The sequence below is a fragment of the Vespa velutina genome, chromosome 1, assembly GCF_912470025.1.
Source record: "Vespa velutina chromosome 1, iVesVel2.1, whole genome shotgun sequence".
NCBI lineage: Eukaryota > Metazoa > Arthropoda > Insecta > Hymenoptera > Vespidae > Vespa > Vespa velutina.
This window is the reverse complement of record NC_062188.1, coordinates 16,358,420-16,374,642: the sequence shown is the minus strand read 5'-3', so window position 1 is coordinate 16,374,642 and position 16,223 is coordinate 16,358,420. Positions and strand designations below refer to the sequence as shown.

At 29.4% G+C, this 16,223-nt stretch overlaps 3 protein-coding genes across 9 annotated transcripts in view; 2 read left to right on the top strand and 1 right to left on the bottom strand.

The window, feature by feature from the left end:
- LOC124956497 overlaps positions 1-5,047 on the top strand; it is a 113,300-nt gene extending 108,253 nt beyond the window's left edge. The window contains exons 4-7 of the mRNA XM_047512385.1: positions 827-987; positions 1,278-1,492; positions 1,968-2,243; positions 2,670-5,047. Of these exons, the coding sequence (XP_047368341.1) occupies positions 827-987; positions 1,278-1,492; positions 1,968-2,243; positions 2,670-2,863 (846 nt within the window). The 3' untranslated portion in view covers positions 2,864-5,047. The remainder of the gene's footprint in view (positions 1-826; positions 988-1,277; positions 1,493-1,967; positions 2,244-2,669) is intronic.
- Positions 4,963-6,246, bottom strand: LOC124956576 (transmembrane protein 234 homolog). The gene is made up of 4 exons (XM_047512568.1): positions 5,944-6,246; positions 5,688-5,839; positions 5,459-5,618; positions 4,963-5,385 (listed from the first exon to the last, which is right to left on the bottom strand). The coding sequence occupies exons 1-4, from the start codon at positions 5,957-5,959 to the stop codon at positions 5,309-5,311; spliced, it is 405 nt and encodes a 134-aa protein (XP_047368524.1). The 5' UTR covers positions 5,960-6,246; the 3' UTR covers positions 4,963-5,308.
- Positions 6,247-6,888: 642 nt separating this feature from the next.
- Positions 6,889-16,223, top strand: part of LOC124956466 (cytospin-A-like) — a 34,250-nt gene continuing 24,915 nt past the window's right edge. The window contains exons 1-3 of one of the 7 annotated variants that reach the window (XM_047512339.1): positions 6,889-7,004; positions 7,466-7,670; positions 15,065-15,162. In XM_047512339.1, coding sequence (XP_047368295.1) covers positions 15,077-15,162 — 86 coding nt within the window. In that variant the 5' untranslated portion in view covers positions 6,889-7,004; positions 7,466-7,670; positions 15,065-15,076. Of the gene's footprint in view, positions 7,005-7,465; positions 7,671-8,484; positions 9,868-13,121; positions 13,563-13,592; positions 13,822-15,064; positions 15,163-16,223 lie in introns of those variants that run through there. The other 6 variants (XM_047512331.1, XM_047512302.1, XM_047512321.1 and 3 more) reach the window with 6 other exon arrangements.

Here is a 16,223-nt window from a genome sequence, read left to right as displayed (position 1 = left end):
GATCGTAAAATCAGAACTATGGAAGAAACATTTTCTATTTTCTTCACTATCTTTTTTATTACTTTTCTTTTTCTTTTTTATAAAGATTAAGAAAATGAAGCTATATAAGTAAAATTTTCTCACTGATTCAATATTATAGAGTCAAAATTATAGCAGAAGAATTTTATTTCCTTTTCTTCAAGTTTTCTTTTTATTTTATAATGATCGAGAAAATGAGACTACATAAGCCAGATTTTCTCGTTGATTCAAAACTATAGAGTCGAGATTATAGAAGAAGAATTTTCTTCCTTTTTTTCAATTTTTATTTTTGTTTTATAATGATCGAGAAAATGAAGCTAGAGAAGCCAGGTCTTCTCGTCGATTATCCTCTTCGGGAAGACTATAAGAGAAGGATTTTGTTTCCTTTTCTTCAATTTTATTTATTTATTTATTCTTTTTTTTTTCTTCTTTTTTGTTCTTTTACTTTTCTTTATAATGATTGAGAAAATGAGGCTACAGAAAGGCAGATCTTCTCGTCGATTATCTTCTTCAACTATAAGAGAAGAATTTTGTTTCTTGTTTTTAATTTTTCTTTTTCTTTTTCTTTTTTTTTTCTATTTTATTCTCTTACAATGATTGAGAAAACGAGACCACACGAAGTCAGATTTTCTCGTCGATTATCTTCTTCGAGACTATAGAAAAAAAAAAATTTTGTTTCTTTTCCTTTTTTTTTTTTTTCTTTTTTTTTTTTCTTCTTAAACTTTTATTATCCTTTTATAACGTAGGTCGATATAACGATTTTAGTTCGTTCATTTATAATATAATAACATATATGTATACTTTTCAGAGCGTGGATAAGAAGCCAAGAATACCAGAAAGTGAGATCTTGACGACCGGAACGGAGGACGAGGAGGCATCGTCCGCCCCGGAACGAGTTTCCGTTCAAAAGAATCTTCGCTTCTTCGGCGACACCGATCAAGAATCGGTCTCATCGAACCGTGATATCAGGTAAATAACAAAATATTATTGTGTGAGAATTATTTTACACGATTATTTACAATATTTCTACGAAGATTAAACAATTTTATTTATTCATTTTTTCTTGTTTGTTTTTTTTTTTTTTTTTGTTCTTTATGAATATATCTCAACAAAAAATTGAATCGCAAACGATAATAGTTCACTAATTGTACGAGATCCGTGATTAAAGGAAAAAAAAAAAAAAAAAAAAAAAGAAACGATAAAAGAAATTAGATATAGATAGATATGCATTTTTATTGAAACAAGTTTATTCATTTTAGGAACAAACGAGTAGACGAACGTGTCTGTACAAAACGTGATGTCAGCAATTCAAACAGGAGTCATAATCTCGGCATTGTCTCACCACCGAGGAAACCACCGAGATTAGCCGAGAGCGCTCTTTCTTCCGGTGAGAGTACTACCGGCGATAGCAGTCAACAGAGTCAAAATTCCCAAAGATCCCAAAGATCTGTCGTGTATTTGCACGCGACTACGAGTAAGTAATTGCATAAAGACAGAAAAGAACTTCTCAATTAAATATATTTAAAAAATCAAAAAGTAATTCTAATCGAAAATATAAATAGATATCCATATGTACGCGCATAATTCAAGCATATTTTTCTTTTTTTTTTTTTTTTTCTTTTTTTTATTATTAATTTTCTATTAACTCCAGCATATTTATTCTTTTTTTTTTGTATTTTATTTATTAATCATATTTTTATTATTTTTTTTTTTTTTTTAATAATTATATATATATATGTCACCTCGAAACTTTCACTTTTTACATATCGATTAGATTAAAGATTTTGATATATCATCAATTAGATATGAATCCATTAAATCTTATTTAATAAGATTAACTTGTTAGTTACCAGTCGTTAAAGTAGTCCATTACATTCACTTCAATCGGGTTCTACTTGTAACGATTCAACTTTCATCGTGGTAATACAAAGTTCATGAAATTTTTATAGTCGGCGAAATACCTGGACCGAACGAACGACGTAGAGCAGCGAGTCGAGAGGAACTCAATCGACCTCTGCAATCGCATACGAGAACCGTGTCTAGGAGCGTGAGCGTCTTAGCTCCATGGAAACCTAGACACTATAGGGAACCTTTCGAAATCAATTATGATCAACAACAACATCAAAAGCCAATGATGACTTTAAGACGTAGACAGAGAAGTCGCGAGACACTCAGTCGTAGAGGTAAAGAAGCCCGACGAAGCAAAGACAATCTTTCTAAAACCGGTGAGAAATAATAATAATAATAATAATAATAATAATAATAATAATAATAATAATAATAATAATAATAATAATAATATAATTCTTGATAAGAACCAATGTAGAATTATTTGACGAATTTTTTTCTAATTTTTTCATAATTGATCAACTCAATAATTTTGCTATTATTGAGTTGATCAATAAATAATATTTAATTATATATATATATATGTAACATTATAATAAAAATTATATCTAAATAAACAACATTAGTATTTATTATTGCGAATTAAAATGTTTATTGATCGACCAAAATATTTTCATATAATAAATGGTATGACATTTTAAAATATTCCAATGTCAAATAACATTTAATTCATTAATTCATGTATAAACTAATTTGATTTTGTTTCAATTTTTTAATTTTTTTTCTTTTTTGTTTTTTTATAGGTACGATCAATCGCAGTACGTTGAAATCAAAGGACAAGCAGAAAGTAGACAGGACCGTTTCCACGGAATCGCTATCGACGAAATCTCGGAGCGTGAACTCGAAGCCAGAGCTCAGTAGGTCAACATCCGTACCACGTGATCCAAACAAGAGCGCGGGATGGTTTAAGCTAAAGAGCAAAAAATCCCGGGCCTAAAGAAAAGGCCATTGATCAATGCTAGTCTTGAGTTTCATAAGTAATATTCGTAATCTTTAGCGGCTGAAAATTAACAAGTCGAATCCATCGCCAATTCGCGATTGTGAACACGACAATTTCTTTATTTACATAATTTTTTTCCCCTCTCCTTTGTTCTTTTATTTTATTTTATTTTATTTTATTTTATTTTTATTTTCATTTTTTTCTTTATTTCCTATTTTTCATTTTTTTTCTTGTCTCTTTACTCTATTATCGTACAATGCGAGCGAGTGAGATAACATTAATCTATTAACAAATTTAAATACATAAATTTATTAAATTTGTACCAATCGAATCTATTGAGAAAAATACAAACAAACAAACAAACAAACAAACTTGAAACTACGCTCGACTTTTATATGCGTGCATTCGTATTACAAAATACATAATATAAGATATAATGATTGTTTAAAAACCTTAATTTTCTCTCTCTCTCTCTCTCTCTCTCTCTCTCTCTCTATCTCTCTCTCTTTCTCTCTCTCTCTTTCTCTCTCTTGTTACAAATCTCATTAGAACTTTATTATCTTCTTTATGATAATTGATCGTATTAAAGGAATATCTCTAACACTTTGTTGTTTTAACGTAACAAAGACGAATTAATTTATATATATATATATACATATATATCGGTACTAACAAACAAATAAAAACTTGGAGAATTTTGGTTTTGACGATAGACGCGAGTATGAAGATACGATGAAAGAATAACCGAATGAATAATACTTTTTAATAAGATCCTTAAAAACAATGTCATGCCACGATATTGAAATTGTAATTGAAATTTAAGAAAAGAATTGATATAAATGATCAAATAAATTAATATATATATATATATATATATATAAAAGCCTTCTCTCTACCAAATTTAATCGTTTAAATTTGTTGGATAAGAAGAGAATGCATCGGATAAAAATGAAAAAGAAAAAAAAAAAAAAAAAAAGGAAAAGAAAATATATTCGAAGGAACATGTGGCACGTGTATAAAAAAAAATTCGTGCTCTTTCTCTCTTCCTCTTTCTCCGATTTGGGTGTTAAATATATTAATTAAAACGGTATATATTATATATACGCGTAGTATAATTTATTAAAAACAAGGAAAGAAGAAAAGAATTTTATACTACCGTGAATGCGAGTGCCATTTACATTTGCATAGAACTTTTATACTTTTAATATAAATCAAAATTTTCTCTCTCTCTCTCTCTCTCTCTCTCTCTCTCTCTCTCTCTCTCTCTCTCTCTCTTTCACTCTCTCTCTCTCTCTCTCTCTCTCTCTCTCTCTCTCTCTCTCTCTCTCGTATTCTTTAATGAAAAAAATAAAAAAATAAAAAAATAAAAAAAGAAAAATGCGATTAGCGATATAAAATATATTTTATATATTTTATATATATATACGAATAACTGTTTCACGAATCGCATTGTAAAAAGTATAAAAACCCAGTAAGCACGTACTTAAAAATACGACGTAAATATATATAAATTTCTTTTGTTCATAGGCTAACGTAAACCTTTCTCCCCTTTCGTTTCTTTTCTTTTCTCTTTTTTTTTTCTTCTTCTCTCACGCTTTTTTATGTATATACTTGTAATATTAATCCTTTATTGTTTGCTATTGTTATACTTTAATCTCGAGATCTTTCCTATACGAACATCCATTTGTCACTAAATGATCATGATCATCAACGGCTACGATTTTCATCTGGAAAAATAATTTGTTACAGGAGAGAATCTTTGTTTATATCAATTCATCTCAAAACTGATTGTGACAACAGAGTAAATGATAAGAGCATAGAACAATTTTCTGTTGTACTGTGATACGCCGTTGTCCTGTTAAAAGGATCTATTTACTCAGTGACAAAAAAATAGTCATCCGCACCATAAGTTTCATTTCCATTTGGTGCTAATTATATGTGTATGTACATATGAATCATTAAGGATTGCATGTAAATATCATGGATATATGGATGGTCTGTATTGGTCTACTGATAAATTTGTATTGTCCATTAACATAGTTATTAGTCCTTCACACAACAAGTGTAAGAAAAATAATATTAAATGTACGGAGACATAGAACTCTGGCAACAAGTTATATTTTGTAACATGAATAACAATTTGAAATAAACGAACAATAATTTCAAAGAATTTCAAAACGATATAACAAACAATGGAGTGTTTTATAAATTGCAATGGTATGATAATAATATATTATACATATATATGTATATATTTTGACTCTCATATAATATTGTGTAAATCATAAATGTTTACTAACTGATAAGCTTTGTTCGTAAAAAAAAAACAAAAAAAAAAAAATAGAGAATCAGATTTGTTTTGTTGTCTCTCTGATCCACCGGTTAAAGAAATATTCTCTATAACATATCGTGCATTCCTTTATCATACAATTAAAAAGAAAATTATTCCAATGTATATAATTTATCCCAACAACATAAAGTAGTTCCCATCAGTATCAATATCATTCCAATATATGTGTCTGAAACATAATATCAAGGAATGCATAAAATATTTGATAGAAAGATAAAATCTATAAGTAATAAATTTCTTACTTCTCTCTGCTCTCTTTTCTCCTAAGATCCAACCTGTCACAGCGGTAATCACAAAGGTAAGAGAATTAGAAACTGGAACTGCCAAAGATATATCAGCACCTTGCAAAGCCAAGTAATACAGCAAAGATCCAATTTGATTGAACAAAAATGGTGTCATGTACTAATAAAGGTTAGAATCAATTAAAAAACAATAGTTTTTCTTACTGTGGATATAAAGAAAAACAAAAACCTTTGCATTGGTAAAAAGAAAATAAAGTTCCTTAAAAAATTGACCATAGCTGGTTTTTGCTTCTACATTTTCTAAACCACTTGCACCTTTCTTTATTAATGGATTAGTTATGCCCCATAAAAATGCTACAAGGACAAGATATATCACAGATTCTAAAATAAAATTAATGGAAAGATATATATTATTAATTGAAATTTTCAAAGACTGTTATCTCAAAATATAATGTTTAAGAAAAATACAAGTATTTCATTCGTACCTGTGTTTACTGTCATTTTTATTAATATGCAGATATCATATTTTTATATCAATAATAATTATTATTTATAAACATATTTCAAAAAACTCTTATCACATATTTTTTGTTATACTTCCAAAGTGTAATACATCATTCACATGAGTAAACAAAACGAACTTATACTACGTAGTAAAACAATTGTAATAAATATTTTCAATCATATAATATAGGTTAGCAATCATAGTTTATATAAACAGTATGTTAATTATTTTTTTCCCTTTCAATTCGAACAAATCGTCATAGATGCCGCCATCTTTCTATGAATCATACTGAACGCGCTCTCTGGAACAATTTTAGAAAGTAACACAAAATAATAAATAATAATTGAAATTAAATAATAACTATTATAATGAAATTGATTAAAGAAACTTTTTATAATGAATCTTTTAGATAATTATTTTAAATCATAATCGTAAATAAATCTTTCTTAAAAAACTACAATTTATAGCTACGGCATAATCAAATTCAATACGATTTTCTACTTGTAAATATTATTTTCATAATAAAAATATCACATTCATCTGAATCGCTTATTTATGAGAAAAAAAAAAAATTATGAATAAATCAAATAATTATTAAATTATTATACAAACAATAAATAATTACTATTTAAAGAATTGATTATTAATAAAAATTATTAATATAATTATTTAATTCGTATAATAATTTTTGTAATTAATAATAATAATTTAATTTAAAAATTAAATAAAAGAAAAAAAAAAGAAAAAAGAACAATTGAATATAAACATTCAGAGATGTTACCGACGAAACCGATCAATCACAAACATCTTTTGATACATAGATGGAGCTGATGGTCGCTTTAAACGAATGAAAGTTTTTTCCCGACCCGTTAGCAATCACCCCACTCATCTTCGCGCTGAAACACTTGTCGGTCTCTTACGATGATCAAGTACGTTAGCGAGGTGGCTCATCGGGTAGTGTGCCGTAGGAATCTTTGTAAGTAGCAACATCGTTTTTTTTCTCCTTTACATTTGGAAGGACGGAGTTGCGTATGTAAGCAGGTACCTAAATAACACACGGGTCTACGTCAACAATATTTTTATTTCGCCGTTATGAACGAATTTGACGAAAGCACATATATTATTTTATAAATTAACCTTCTTTTATTTTTCTTAAAAGATCAAAAATCTAATTCGATCGTAGAAACGAAATAAATATTTCTTTCTAACACGTCGTATTACATTTAATATTTTTTCGTGTATCTTGCAAAGCGATTTATCGATTTATTCTTAATTGAATAAAGATAATCCATTTTCGTATTGTTCAACAATGTATTACTTCCTTATTACCAAATAATAATAATATTAACGGATCGTTTGATCAATCATATTATCATTTATTATTCTATATTTTATTACAATGATACGCGTACGAAATCTTGTAAACAATGATACATACGACCGGATATTGTAACAGCGGGAAATTTAAAAGTTCTATAATACTTCTTGTATATTTTTTTTAGGAAATACTACAACGATTATATTATTTGTGCTTATTTGAGAAAAAGGAAAATCAATATCTCGGTATTAAAGTGGAACAATTATCGATCGACGATTTAATATAAGAAGGGATAAATATGCGGAAAATGGATTCCCGAGAAGGGCCTATAGTTAATCGCTTTCCACGACCAAATCTACGTGGGATGACAAGAAATAGAATCACGGCAGGTGGGTAGAAAGAAACGAAGAGGTATTTGGAGCGCAACAAGAGCATAAGCACGTTCCTTCCTCCTCCGCAAGAATCACGGGGTTTCCTTCCCCCCTTTCTTTTCAGCTATCACCCCTCTCCTCACCCTACAACACGTTTTACGATCCGCACTAATGAAATTAGCGTCCATTAAGTCGGAGGGTCACCTACTTTACCGAGAGCAAGGTCATAACAAACGTTCATTCATGATTAATAATAATAATAATAATAATGATAATAATAATAATAATAATAATGATAATAATAATAATAATAATAATAATAATAATCCGTTACATTGGATTTCCAATAAACTGGAGATTACACGATTTAATTTTTTCAAAATGGATATAGATCAATTAAATAAAAATTAATTCAAAATCATAATATACGAATTTTTCATTAGAGATGGAACTTGAAAATCATTTTTTTATTATTGTAAATCCTTCGTTTAATCTCATATTTTCTTACATTTTCATCATATAAATATATAATTAGAGATTTTCATAGATAAAAATTAGCTTTATAAAGTCAACGAGTACTACCCACGATTTGTTTATTTCAAACAAAACACGTATAATCTAATGGACACGTTCTAAATACATTATAGATGTTGCGTGTTATAATGCATAGACTTCGAATTATATTCCAAGAGTATTTTAATTCTACATAAAGTACGTATATGTGTATGTATCAAGTATTTTGTATATATAAATATATATAAATATATATAAATATATATATATATATATATATACATATATATACATATACGATAATTATAATACGTGAATAGTTTTGTATTAATTGTTAAAAACTCGTCAGAATCGACTATCGACAGTATTTGGATGAATCTCTCGTGCGACGCATTACGGTATGCAACCGGATCAGACATATTATAGCTTGTACGCGTGTTACGCAAGCGTATCGAGTGTATTATGAATCGTGCATACGCTATCCGTGACCGTATACAGAAGCGTTCTTATACAGAAGAGAGAAAAACAAGCTAAATCATTTTCGGCAAAACTTTCGATATATCGTTTTATATCACTCCTTTTTGTATAAGATCATCTATTAAAACATAGACGATATAACATACAATATATATATATATAATCATAATCATAAATAATAATCTATAATTTGTATTGTATTACGCATAGTTTTAAAAAGAAAAAAAAAAAAAAGAAAAAGAAGAGACTTTAAAAAAGTCGATCAATTTTTTAATCGTTCGAAAACGAGATAATGACAAATGTAATTAGTATTTCTCAAGCGCGTGCAAATGACGTAAGAAGTAACATAAATTCCATATTATGGAAACGTTTTTATGGAAAGTGTATCTTTAAAAATATCGAACGTCTATTCAATTGTTCGAGAATGAAGTGATACATAGCTATGATTAAAATTCTTCCACACGAGTGCGCAACAAGATCCGATACATAGATAACACAAATTCTATTGCCTATAGTTTCGCGAAATTAAATTTAAAGATAAAAACAAAAAGAAAAAGAAAGAATCAATCGACTCGTTCAATTATTTGTGAATGAAATAGAAAATAACAGAGGTATTTTGAATTTCTCGCGGGTGCAAATGACGGAAGTGATCGATCGTTTGAAAAATGGCGGACAAATTTGAAGCAACTCCTATCGATGTCCTAATGAAATTAATAATCGTAAAGGAGATTGCGCGAGTAGCGTGACGACGACAGCGAGAGCGATCGGAGAAGATAGAAAGAGTGTAAGGGAAAGAGAGAGATAAATAGAGATAGAGATAGAGATAAAGATATAGATATAGAGAAAGAGAGAGAGAGAGAGAGAGAGAAAGAGAGAGCGAAGGATCAAGAACAGGAGGGAGAGAGTTCACTCGTTGAACGAGACGGTGTATGGAATAGCAAGGAATGGAATGGCATGGAACGGAGGTAGTCAGTTCGCATTGAACTGCCGAATCGCACGCGTCGACATATCCTGACCGTCGTCCAAAAGGACGACGCGCGCGTGTTTCCCGTCTTTTATTAAAACGGGACATCCTATCCCCGACTTTACTTTTTCTTTTTTTTTTTTTTTGTTTTCTTTTTCTTTTTCTTTTTTTATTTTTTCTTTTTCTTTCATTTCTCATCAAGTCGACGTGTCGTTTTGCTGAAAGGATTACCAGTGAAGGAAACAGGATACCTATGTACAGGTGCGGTCGTCGTTTTGTCCATTTTCTTCGCTCTTCTTCCACATTTTTAAAAAGGGAAAAAGCAAAAAAAAAAAAGAAAGAAAAAAAAGAAGAAAGGAAATTTTATTTTATTTGTTCAATTATTTATTCGAAAAAAAAGAACAACGCTAGCTTATTTAATGGGATCGTTTCTTAGCAACCCTTCCCTTTGAACGATTTAATTCTTGACAAGAGAATAATTATTGAAAAAAAGGAAAAAAAAGCATTTTCGTTCTCTTCTTTTTACTTTTTTCTTTTTTGTTTCATTTTCATCTTCTTCTAATATATTAATATGATTTAACGACAAGAAAAAGAGAAATGCTCGGATATAAAATATTAATAAAACAGTTCAACGAGAGTTTCTCGATTTTTATCAATCTCTTTTAAAATATTAATACACAAAAATCTTTATACATTAATTAAATCGATTTAACGAAAACAATATATAAAATCGTTGACAAAATTTTTCTAAATTTTCCCGCGCTCGAGTGACGTGCGAATTGTCACAAAAATGGCGACAATCATACTTCGTTCGTTTGTATTTGAACGAGAGAAATCAAATGAAAAATAATGACGATCGAATAGAAAGAGGGCAAAATGAAAGAGAGGGAGAAAATAAAGGAAAAAAAAAAAAGAAAAAAAAAAGAACAAAAGAAAAAAGGAAAAGAAAATACCACAAGTAAATAGATAGATAAAAAGAAAAAAAAAAAAAAGAACAAAAAAGAAAACAAATAAATAAGAAGATAAAAAAATAAAAAAAAAATAAATAAATAAATCGAAATGTGTTACGAGAAGAATGATGAACGAAGAGCGATACGATATAGAAACCGGCAACGGTACGTTGGGGTTCGATGAACTTCGGTAGAACTCGCGAGTTTAACGCGTTATTGTACGGTTCGATTGGCGCGAGAAAAGCTGCGGGAAAAGGTGAAATGCTTTTGGCGCTCGCGCGCGCTCTCACCTTCTTTTATGGCACACATATATACATACATACATACCTACATACATACATGCATACCTACATACATACATACATACATATAATACATATATATATATATGCATACATAAAATATACATATCTCGTCCTTACTTACCGATCTATATATGTAATACATAATGTACCTATGTACACCTGTTGCCGATTTCGCGGGCGTTCGAGCGAATGCGATCACTGTCGAAGATAGAACGGCCACGATCGCGTGTGGGCCGGTTTCTTCTGTCGATCTTTCTGCCGGCCACGCGACAAGAAGCGTAGGTCGTAGGAAAAGGCCCCGTGGAAAGAGAGCCCATAGTCGACCACACCCTAAGCCCAGATATTAAACAAATTTATTTCGCGACGAATCTATTTGTTCCTTTTTCTCTTTTTCTTTTCCTTCTTCTTTTTCTTTTCTTTTTTTTCTCTCTTTCCTTTATTTTTTTTTCTTTTTTTTTTTCTTTTTTTTTTTTTTCTTCTTTTTTTTTCATTCACACATTATCGACAACAATTTCAATGGTCATTAATTAATAGATACATAATGGCGAACAAAAATGTTACGCCCTGGATACTCTTCCTTCGTTTTAATTATTTTTTCAAAAATATATTGTTTTTTTAATACCAATAAAATCTCATTCTTAATTAGAATCCTAATAACAGTCCTAAATGCAGGATGCGCTAAGAGTTACTGCGTGATTTCTAAAAAAAAATTAACATATCCCTTTTCGAGACTTTTTAGATTTATATTTTTATTTTCAGATTGTTAAAATAAAAATTTATTGGGCATGTGGTTTTATATGATCTAAAAAAAAAAAAAAAGAAAAAAATAGAGAAAAAAAAAGAATTAATCTAAGAAGTTTCGAAAAGGAGTAATCGATTTTTAAAATCTTTTAGAAACTTCTGGACCTATTCTATAAAAAAAATTCATGTATCTGTCGAAATGATCATATAATAATACTACCTAGAATATAGAAACGAACGATCATTATAAGACAATATGATCTATTATAAATCTTGTGTGTACCCGATTCCTGACCGTTACTGTACATACATACACAAATACATACATACAAATTCAGTTCGTCCGTAACACAGATTTTGATTCGTTTCGATTTGGCCGACATCGTCGAAAGTCGCGCAAAATTCAAATGTAGAGCGAGAATCCGGTGAGAAGAAATTTCGAATCCTTCGATTTCCAAGACCGTGTGATCCTTTCGTAATGTAGTAAATTAAATAGCCAACTTTCGTGTAGTTACATGTGGGAAAATCTATCTTCTAAGTCGGTAATATATTAGCATAACAAAGTTGAAATATTGCGTGAGAAAGTTTGAACAAAACATATTTATTGTATATAAACGAACGAGATGGATACAATTTCTTTTTTTTGCTTTCTTTCTTTCTTTCTTTCTTTCTTTCTTTCTTTTTCTGTTTTTTCTTGTCTTTTTCCTTCTATCTTTTTCTATTGATATAATTATCCTTTTGCGACAGATTTTCTCTTTGAAAATATTATATTTAATATCCCGTTTATATGAAATAGATGTTGTTTAAAGATAAATATAATGTAATACTTGGATTATCTCTTTTGAAATTAAGATAAAACAAAACAAAACAAAAATGTCCCAACTCTCTGCTCTTTACATACTTACGTATGTATGTACGAAGCGTAGTTACGTACCGGGCGTGCATCTTTATTATTGGCCGAGAACCCGTATACGCGGCAGCAAAAGGGTTCGATGAACCTTCTCGTAGGTACACACGACGCGTGTATACGACGCGTACGGACGCCGCCTTCTCGATCGGTTGCTCCTTCGCTTTGCGTATTAGAGCTCTTGAAAATTGTTATTAACTTTCCTCGTTCCTCCCCCTCCCCCCAACCCCACCTTCTCTTTAATGTGTCATCTAACATATCCCATGGATATGGTAAGAGGAATTAAAAAGGTAAACATCTTGACAGAAGCGCTTAATGGAATTTTAAATATCGCGCGCTATGTTTCACCCGCGGAATTCAAATTCTGTAACGTCAAAAGTACAGCGGCAAAACGTTGATAGGCGATAATGCATTATTATTTTTATATATTAATTATTATAAAGCTATTGATATATGTGTATATATCTATTATAAAAAATGTTTTTCTTTTTTTTTTTTTTTTTTTTTTTTAGCAAAATAAAATACGATTTATACATACGTTCCACTCTAGTAATCATTGATGTACAACTTCGACGGTCGAATGCATTTCTAAGTATACGTGTGTATAACAAATGTTGCCTACACACTTTACTCGCATTTAAACGCGGTATATCTAAAGATATTTCCTTTCTTATCGCTAGGAACTTAATTCTTATCTTAGCAGTTCGAATTCAGTCGGTGTTCACGTATGTATGTACGTTGTAACATTAGTTCAGAAAGTGTAGCGCGAAAATTGGTGAAACTGTGTTATATTAAATTACATTAATAATTAGAAATTTTATCGTGAGATTGAATTTTCTAAAGTCTCGTCGTACGTGAAATTCAACGAGCTGTATAATGATGATCTTATTTATAATCAACGATAATTACAGAATAAATAAAAGTGATATTTGAGGAATCGTCATTGATCGAACGTATTACAACGGGTGAAATCTTTTCGAGTTTCGAATAAACACGAGAATGAACGACATTGATCGTCGATTAAAAAGTGATTATATCGAGGACGACGTAAAGGTGCATATGCATAATAAGTGCAATTAGAATTTCCAATCTCGAACTATTATAGATAGATTCACACATCTCTTTCTCTCTGTTTCTCTCTATCTCTCTTTCTCTCTGTTTCTCTCTATCTCTCTTTCTTTCTCTTTCTCTCTCTCTCTCTCTCTCTCTCTCTCTATCTCAGCGACGTACATATCAAGGATTTTTCGAAGGATCTTAATCCATATCAGAAGAGATGTTCAAGCAATTTTTGGAAGTTTTAGGTGGAAATTCGGTAATATTTATTTATCTTTTTTTTCCTTCGCCTATTTGTAATATCCCATGTAATTCATTCGCTTATTTACATATAATTTTTATATCATTATATTATCATTATATCTCGATTCCTACGAGATACTTATACCGATCTTTATCGGTAAAAATAGTAACGTATAGATCGTTTTATATATATATATATATATATATATATATATATATATACTTTCTTTTTTTCTCACTTTTATTTTATTTTAATTATCATTCCGAATTCATGCTTCTCGTCTTTTGTTATGTTTCCCCATCATCGTCCTTCGTTTTCATAATTACGTTTGCGCTCAACGCTTCAAGGAGGCTCTCGTGCATTTTGTATTTCGCATAATCTCTTGTTAGAATCGTTCGTGCGTGCTGAGAACGTTAGCGTGTTCACGTTCATGCTACCCTAACAAGATTGAGGATTTGCGTGTAAGATAAAACAAAAGTTCTGCAGAGGAAATATCTGAAATTCGACATTGAAATAATAACGAGAATTGATCTAACCTTTGTTGTATTTTTACGCTTTTTCCTTTAGCTTTATATGTATATTTATATATATATATTTTTCTTTTTTTATTTTTTTGTTTTTTTTTTGTTTTTTTTATTTTTATTAAAATGTAACGTCTTCGACGTCAGAAAAGAAAAAAAGAAGAAAAGATGTTAATTCATATGTATATATCTCTTTCTCGTCATTAAAGAGTCCATCATGTTTTCAAAAGAATTTTTATCTTGAAACGATTAATCATACTTTACAATTTGCGGAAACAATAATTACGCAAGCTGATATCATCTATGACAAATTTATACGTTGTACATATAATGTTGCCTAACAATTAGTATCGTCTTGTTTTTTTTTTTACAAGCGGATGAATTATTTTTTAGGTTATGTATTGATTTGCAATTTCAATTTCGTGATCCATGATATAAATATCTTATTGATTTATTTAATAAAATTTTTTTATTACATTAATTGATTATATATTATATACTTATCTTATATATATATATATAATTTACTGTAATTTTTAAAAATAATGATAATTATATAAAAGATCGATTTGAAAGAATTCGTTCCATTAAGAGTTCCGCTGGTAAAAATATAAATTTATCAATTCTTTCTTAATATTATTAGTTCTTTTTTTTCTCGAAACATAAATTTTGTTCGTATTAGTTAAAATTAATTTTATCCTTTTCCTTTTTAATCAATATTAAAATATTTATTTCAGGCTCGAAGCGGAATGTCCGTGGGTTCGGGAGGGCGGGCTCCCATTAAACGTACAACCGGAACCACGACATCGACCGTTAATAATTCGACCAAGAATAAGTAAGTTTTATCTTTTTATCTTCAATCTATTTAATCTAATTCAAAATTTATATATATTTATAGATGAACTTTGAACGTTTTTATTTTAATCGAGTAAAAAAATAAAAAATTCAAGCTTCATGAGAGAATCTGTTTTATCGACGTATCTCAAAGTACTTAATTCTTAATCCTCGCAGAGGGCGCCAGTATAACCTTAAACTTTGAAACGAAATTTTTTTTCGTGAAGTGCATCAACGAAGATGCATTTAAATGCAACCAATAAGAGTTGAGCATAAGGATACAGAACATTTTCTCATAGGTCGATATATACAACGTACTTTATTTGAAATTTAATTAGCCATAAAAAATAACCTCACTAATGTCATGTGTCTAAACATATATATATATATATATATATATATATATATATATATATATATATATATATATGTGTGTGTGTGTATGTGTGTGTGTATGTATATATATATATGTATATATATATATGTATATATATGCGTAAGACAAAAATTGATCGATTATTTATGCAAATTTATTCCTCGAATAAAATATATTCATTCAAACGTTTAAAATAGTAGGGTCAATCGAAAATATAATTTTATTCGTGTTAAATCGTGCTAAACATTCAAATTTAAGTAGAAATGGAGAAATTCAAGGCGAGCTCGTTACCGTAATCATAATGGACTTGCTCGTTCTATTTGTCACGTGTCGGGAAACCGGTCGCACTATTACTTTTCCGGAAATTCCGTTATCTACCTGCAACGTACATTGATGCATCTGTCTATATCAAGAGGCCGTTACACGTTTAAACGGTCAAGCTCATGATACGATCGATTGCACTGAAATCAAATATTGATAATCTGTAATATATACAAGTCTCGATACTATTAAATACGTATTCTAAGTTGGTAACATTATATGCAATACGGTTTCGATTAAATGATTTAGGTAGTACAATATAATAAAAAAAAAAAAAATAAATCAATTAACAAGTTTTCATGCAAAATAACGTGTTCTTACGAAATATTGACTATAGATAAGAAATATTGAATAATACTAAACTC

Coding starts and splice junctions, on each gene's coding strand:
- LOC124956576 (XM_047512568.1), bottom strand. Junction 5,619..5,687: donor TTCTTTTTACCAATGCAAAG/GTTTTTGTTTTT, acceptor AACCTTTATTAG/TACATGACACCATTTTTGTT. Junction 5,386..5,458: donor AGAAAAGAGAGCAGAGAGAA/GTAAGAAATTTA, acceptor ATTATGTTTCAG/ACACATATATTGGAATGATA.